Source organism: Aegilops tauschii, chromosome 2 (genome assembly GCF_002575655.3).
Source record: "Aegilops tauschii subsp. strangulata cultivar AL8/78 chromosome 2, Aet v6.0, whole genome shotgun sequence".
Taxonomy (NCBI): domain Eukaryota; kingdom Viridiplantae; phylum Streptophyta; class Magnoliopsida; order Poales; family Poaceae; genus Aegilops; species Aegilops tauschii.
This window is the reverse complement of record NC_053036.3, coordinates 30449786-30456922: the sequence shown is the minus strand read 5'-3', so window position 1 is coordinate 30456922 and position 7137 is coordinate 30449786. Positions and strand designations below refer to the sequence as shown.

At 47.2% G+C, this 7137-nt stretch overlaps 1 protein-coding gene across 1 annotated transcript; it reads right to left on the bottom strand.

The window, feature by feature from the left end:
* Nucleotides 1-1658: 1658 nt before the first annotated feature.
* LOC109745019 (proline-rich protein 4) lies at nt 1659-2697 on the bottom strand. Its single transcript, XM_020304159.3, has 2 exons — nt 2477-2697; nt 1659-2404 (listed from the first exon to the last, which is right to left on the bottom strand). The coding sequence occupies exons 1-2, from the start codon at nt 2619-2621 to the stop codon at nt 1929-1931; spliced, it is 621 nt and encodes a 206-aa protein (XP_020159748.1). The 5' UTR covers nt 2622-2697; the 3' UTR covers nt 1659-1928.
* Nucleotides 2698-7137: the final 4440 nt, after the last annotated feature.

Below are 7137 nucleotides of genomic sequence, written 5' to 3'. Positions count from 1 at the left end.
GAGGAGGGCAGGAAGGAGCAGGGTGAACAAAGTCAATATAAACAAAGTCGTGCTTAATTCATACACTTTTTTTCAAAAAAAAAGTAAAAGTTCATATAAAGCATCTCAAACATAATAAAGTTTACACTGAGACCACCGATAAACCACTACTGTCGCCAGAACGAGTCGCTGACGCACTCTCCTATAGGAGCCGGCTTGACCTTGTCGATGCCAGCCGGGAAGTTTTCGTGCACATGCCCCTAAGGACCAGCGTCCTAAAGCCGCAGTCGTCGCCGTTAAACCCTTGCATATATCTAAAGCAACCGGCAAAAAATTTCACCACACGACAAGAGACCCCAACCTTATGGCCCCAAGGAGATGACATGAATCTACGCCGAAGCTCTGTCGACTACATATAGACGGACGAACTCAAGTAGGATCGGAGCCCGGAAGACAAACTGAAAAAAAAGCGTCGCCTTCATCCAAGGTCATCAAGCTAAGAAGGTTCCATGAAGATGACCGAGATGGTAAAATTTCCACTAAGAATATTGGGAAAAATAATGAGCTCTATGATGTGCCCTCAAAGCTACGCCGATAATGTTCATACAAAACTTGTTGATGAGCATGCTACAATAGAGGGATTTTGGCCTTCATAAGATGGATGTTAAAGTACCGATTTGACGATGAAACAATTGGTATCATAGAAGGTTTTTTCTTTTTTGAGGGAAAGTATCATAGAAGGTTTGACCCTCAAATTTGAGGAGCTAAAGTCTGGGGAAAGGGCAAGAGATCCTCTAAATTCACCATAAAAGTAACTTAGCCTTTATAAAATAATGTTGCATAGGTTGTATGTAAGGAATACAACTTCCTTCACAATATGATTTTTGCCCCAAATTCAGTTTGGAACCTGAATCCGAACCAAACCAAGTCAATAAGAGCTTTGCTACAACAATTGGCAATTTACAGAGGGTTTACAGGCTGGGTGCCCAGCCCACCAGTTAAATTCAGAGGGGAAGGGGGCGGTTAATTAGGAGTAGGTTATTTAGCCCAATTAAAACTGGACAAGTCAGCTTTCGTAAAGTTCCATTGGTTTAGTCCGTGTGTCTAGCATTTTTTGAGTCAATAGTTAGATCTTGTCACGATCATTCCCTTTTGCCATGTCAAAATCTAAATTATGAGGGAAACAACTCCATTACAGCTTGGTGGATGGTGTGCCGGCGTATAAAAGGTTCAAACGTGTTCCCCATCAAGGCATAAGACGTAGGAGGCATGATAGAGGATATCACTACCATGGATACAACCAGAACTACCACTACTTTGATACATAACATGATGATCAAGAACAAGACGAGTCCAAGAAAATGATCCTGATGATCAAGATGAACAATCATAACCAGCACTGGAGGGCGAAGGTCATGAAGCTAAGAAGGTCCCATGAAGCTGATTGAGATGGTAAAATGTCCACTAAGAATGTTGGGGAAAATAACAAGGTCTATGATGTGCCCTCAAAGCTATGCCGATAATGTTCATACAAAACTTGTTGACGAGCATGCTGCAATAGAGGGATCTTGGTCTTCATAACATGGATGTTAAAAGTACCGATCGATTCGGCGATGAAACAACTGGTATCATAGAAGAGCTTGTAGTGTACCGAATATTGTCGTGGTCGAAACTCGCTCTTTATGGAAAGAAAAAAATGAATCACTTTGTACTTGATTATATTACTTGATTTATAATAACTTTGGTTACAAAATCACACTGATATTTCAAACACCAGTACAGAAATACCTATCACCCGTACACTTGAGTGACACACACTGAACCAGATATTGAAGAAAACCAAACCAGCCATTCATGCGATGCGATAATCATAGATAGCGGTCACTCACTCACCGACAACACGAAAACCAGGCGATTTCAGTGCTGGGCGGGAGGGTGGCAGATCGGAGTCAGTGGTGTCCGTGGTATCCACCGCCACCGCCGTAGGTGGGGGTGAGAGGGACGGGGTGGTAGTCGGGGTGGGGCTGCGGCTTGGGCACAGGGCCATAGTCAGGGTGGGGCTGGGGCTTGGGCTCCGGCTTTGGTGGCACGGGCTTTTTGTGGTGGAAGTGCTCGATGATGTGCTTCTTGATCGGCCCGCACAGGGTCATGGACGCGCACTCCGGTGACGCTGCGGACGGCGTGGCGGTGTTTTCGCCTGCAACAATTCCGTAGTTGGTGCCCTCGGACACCGGGACGATCTTGGATGGCTCCTGGCCGGGGCACGGCGCGTTGGAGGTGGCGCTGTGGAGCTGCGCGACGCAATTGGCGCCATGGAGGTCAGCGGCGAGGGGCACGCTGAAGGCGCCGGTGCCGTCGAGGGCACCGACTGCCTTGCTCTCGTAGTCGCCGTGGACGTTCTTGCACTTGATCGCCACCTGAAGACCTGATGTGCATTCATGGCAGAACAACAGTGAGCTAATTTCAATATGTATGTGTACATTGATAGCTAGCTTACCTTTGAAAGCTTCCTCGGCCTTCATGTTCTTCCTGGTGCAGTCGGCGCACCTGGCCAGGCCGACCACGACCGACGCCGCGTCGGTGTTGGCGACGGCGATGGCCAGAAGGACGGCGAGGACCAGTGCTCTCGTCGGAGCCGCCATGCCTGAACCTCTGAATCGAACTCCACTACTTGCCTGTGTGAAGTAAGTAGCTAGCGGCTCGATGGATGGATGGATGAATGGAACAGGCGAGGCATGGCTTATATAGGCATCTGCATTGATCGATACGATACAGCAGCATCTGATCTGGCTGCAAGGGAAGAAGGGTGGCCAGAGGAGTGAAGCGGGACAGCCTAATTTGCGTTTGGCGCGCCGAAATTTCGGATGCGAATTAAAACTCGGTTGATTCCAGAGTCCACTCCACGCATCGTTCATCGATTTGATCCACGTCGTCGTCATTACTCGATGGGTTGGTGATCGACTTTTGCATTGGCTGGTGGCAGATCGCATCGTTCGTAGGTTCCACGCCGTACATGGATATGCATGCAGCATGCATGCATACATGCAGTGCAAGTACGTGGCCTTTGTTAGGGAGCCTACATAAGTCAGAGCGTAACTGACTCTCCCGTCTTTCCTTTCTGCGTGTGTGGTGCGCCAGCCGGGCATTAATATGTCGCAAACTTTTAGGTGTTGAGCGTCACACAATAAAATTTGCAATACATACATTTCAAAATGTCAAATTAAAGTCCAAATGCCATATAATCATGCATGGATGGTTCCAAACGTGACAGAGAAAAAAAAAAAGGTTCCGAGACAGCAAATATCTAGGAAGGACGTAATGGGACGACATAGAATGGCTCGTGTGCCGTAGGAGAGGAAGATGTCTCTATTGGTGTGGTGGCGGCCGCCTGGGCAACCCTCCTCCGCCCCTCCCGCTCGGCTCAGGCGGCAACCTCAAGGGTGTAAGGCTATGTCGCGTCCTTGAGCATGTACTCATGTTCAGCCGAAGCGTGAGGCTTGGCGGTGGAAGCCTCTATCGCCTCTTGGAGCCTCCGCTCCGTTAGGCCATGGCCACGCCATCTTGATTAATTGGCTGACTCAACGAGATTATCCCCATCGATCTCGTCATGGGAGTCGTAGGGTGGCAAGACCACGTGGAGTCGTGAACACATCAAGGAGAACTGAAAGTGCACCGATTGACCCCTATTGGGTTTTGGTGGTATATGATAACTTCATTAAGGGTACTAATTTTTTCTCTAAGTGTTTATTAGCTTATGTCCCAAAAGATATCATTTCATAGTTTGTAGTGATCAATATCACTTCGAATCCATAGATGTACCAACACTATCAAAAGAGGATTATGATATGTGAGTTAAAGTATTTTTTTTTGCAAAGTTCTTGAAGATTAGACTTCGAAATGGTCAGAAGTATCATAATTTCTAGTAGGAGTGAAACTGGATTGGAATCGGATGGATAATGCTCCTACTATACCCTATTCCATTTTTTTCAGATTCGGAAGCGAGACAGATGTGGTATGGATGTAAATTCAGATATCGGATTATGTTGGATTAAGTCATATTTTATGATAACAGAATGGACATATGTCAGAAATGGACATATACTATATGCATATATACATGTTCTGAACTAAAATTATACATAAACACCAAGTAAATATTAAAAATTATACACTTAAAGGATTATGCTAAACCATCTTATATTAGTAATAGCCTATGCCTTACTAGACAGACTCAGATTCAGGCTGATGTCAAAAATCTCTTAATGTATCATGCCACCAAATTCGAAAATGTTTTCGTTCCGAAATTATCCTAACCACTTCTTCCTTACATCCTAGCCTATATCTCTTTGTTTTCACTTGTTTAGACCCTCCAACCAATTCCCATTCGGAGCCTCTGACTCCACTCTAGGGAGATAGTCATTGTTCTTTGTGACATTCGGATCCTCTACGTGTATTCCATTTGGAACCTTTCAAGTAGTAGCAGTAGCGTATTGAGCTGTCTGGAACCTTTCAAACCATGCAGGCCAGCCCCTCCGAACCCAACTATTAGCGCGCACCATGTTTCCTCTTCCATTCAGAGTTTCTAGGCACAATTCCTTCAAATCTAAGCGTATGCATACTTGACAACTTTCATTCCATTTGGTGGCTCCGAGCTAATCACTTTGTGCTCAGTGTTGTAAGTAAAAGTTTGTAGATGTCAGATTTTTGGGTCTAGCCTATAGATACCCCATCCACCCCACCATTCCATTCAACACCGATCAAGTCTTATGTTGAGATTCAATGGACGATTACCCCCGGCATCTGCATCTGAGCGATGCAGTCATTTTATTAATTATTCACAAAGACCTTACAAAGTAGTACAACAGATAGTCTGAAGCCACCATCTTAACAACAACTGCCGCTACTCATATCCACTTAATAAAGGGGTGCCGATAGTCTGAGTCTAATAGCAAACAAAACTCGCACCAAAACCTAACATCTAAAGTCGGAGACCCCAACCAAGGCACATATTGGGTTTGGGGTACAAACCGGTCTGACGCACTCTCATGTGTCATTGCCGCCGTCTTTCACCAATCCATTTTCAGAACAGAAACTAACGCACTGACTTTGCCAAGCCTCTCTGCCATCGATGCCACCATGACGCCAGACAACGTCATCCTCCTGCGCGAGTCCATCTCCGCGCATCGGACGCCAAGTCTCCACTGCGCCACGCCACCAAGATCTGCCGCCATCAATGAGTAAGATGAAGCACCGCTCCACCAAAGAAGACGTCCACTGGTCTCCCGAGCCATCGTCATTCGATCTACTGATCTAGGGTTTCCCCGAAGGTAGCGGATAGAGGTCTGCAGCTTCTCCACGGCGATGCCTTCAAGAAGGCAACGACACAAAAGAGTGATGCCATCGCCGGTCTTGGGAACAAGCCGAGAAAGAGGTTTTCACCAAGCATTGTATGCACGGGTCGCCACCGATCTGAGCCGCCGCGCAGCGAGCAGGCCGCACCGGCCAGATCAAATCTGTCTGGAGGCCAGACCACTCATGGCGCCAATCCGTCCACTAGGCCCTCCAAGCCGCCGCCGCTGATCTGAGGTCAGATGTCCTGTCGCCGCTGCCGATCGTAGCCAACGCTGCAAGGTTCGTCGCCGCTCCTACAACCATCGCCGCCCAAGGCTGAGCCGGCCGACGCGCCACCGCCGGTCAAGGCAGGGACGTCTGCCGCGTCGCCAAGGCCAGATCGGCCGCACCTCCTCATGCCATGGGGCTCCGCACCATCCCCCATGGCGCAGGAGAGAGGGAGGCCCCCGCCACCACCGCCGGCCCTCGGGCTATAGGCTAGCGGCATCCTTCGGCGGCGGCGGAGGGAGGGAGGGAAGGAAGAAGAACCCCCGGTGGCTAGGGTTTCGTCCGCGCCCGACAACGCCTGTGTACTTGTGCTGGACCAGGCCATAGCTCTCGATCGTACCCACCCACAGTGCCGCTTCCAAATTAATCCGCTCTCAAGCCTGGACCAGTAGCTACCATTTGGTATTTGACGTGAATGCCGTGAGTTGTCCATCACAAATCCATTTGCACACTTCCCTGAATTCTACCCCACCGATCTGAAAATCGACTGAAAGTAATGATGGTCTCAGGCAACTACGCAATGCATGGCAAAACTATTGCCATCGTCATACCCAATCATCATCTACACGAACGGCTTCAGTGATTCCATTGACCCAAATGGACTTGATTAAATTACTTGATTCACAGTAACTTCTTATACAAAACACACACCGAAATTACAAATCTTAAAAAAGCAATACACACGTTCCTCACAAATGTTATTCTGAACTCTCAACTCTGCAGTGCAGATACTAAAACGGGGCAGCGAATGGCAGAACACCAAACAATACACCCACGCGCATGCAAACGGATCATAAATAGCAAGGTCGATCACTCGCTGACTTTGAACCCGGTGATGAGATTCATCGCTGGATAGGACGGTGGTAGACCGGACTCAATGATGCACTAGTAGAAAACTGGGCTTTGGTCACAGGGCAATATTCACATTAGTCCCGTTCAGTCACGAACCGGGACTAATGTGAGCATTGGTCCCGGTTCGTGCGGCCAGGGGCATGCCGGGCCTCGTGGTGGCATTGGTCCCCTTTGGTCCGGGTTGGGGGGACAAACCGGGACCAATGGGCCTCGCTCCTGGCCCACCACCATTGGTCCCGGTTGGTGGCTTGAACCAGGACCAGAGGCTCACCCTTTGGTCCTAGTTGCGGTCCCACCTTGCCAACCGAAGGGCGCTCAGACCGGTTTATAAGCCCGTCCCTCTCTGCCTTGTTGAGCTCCTCTCAAAGTGAAAATAGATGCCCTTATACAGGGAATTTGACCTAAATTCAGAGTAAATTTCTTTGAATTTCATAGAAATTTATTATGAATTTAGGTTGAATTTTCTCTATAGGCGCATCTATGTTCATTTTTTATAGTAAATAAAATAAATAAACCTTAATAAAATAAATAAAAATAGCAGCAGTAAAATAAATAAAAATAGCAGCAGTAAAATAAATAAAAATAAAATAAATAAAGTAAAATACATAAGTAATTAGAAACAAAATGGAATAAAATAAATAAGTTTTTTGTTGTAAGTAGAAACAAAACAAAATAAATAAAGCAAAA

Excerpts from the sequence above, each read along its gene's own strand:
- LOC109745019 (XM_020304159.3), bottom strand. The coding sequence starts at position 2,621 with ATGGCGGCTCCGACGAGAGCACTGGTCCTCGCCGTCCTTCTGGCCATC. Across the intron at positions 2,405-2,476 it reads GGCCGAGGAAGCTTTCAAAG|GTCTTCAGGTGGCGATCAAG; the intron begins GTAAGCTAGCTA and ends AATGCACATCAG.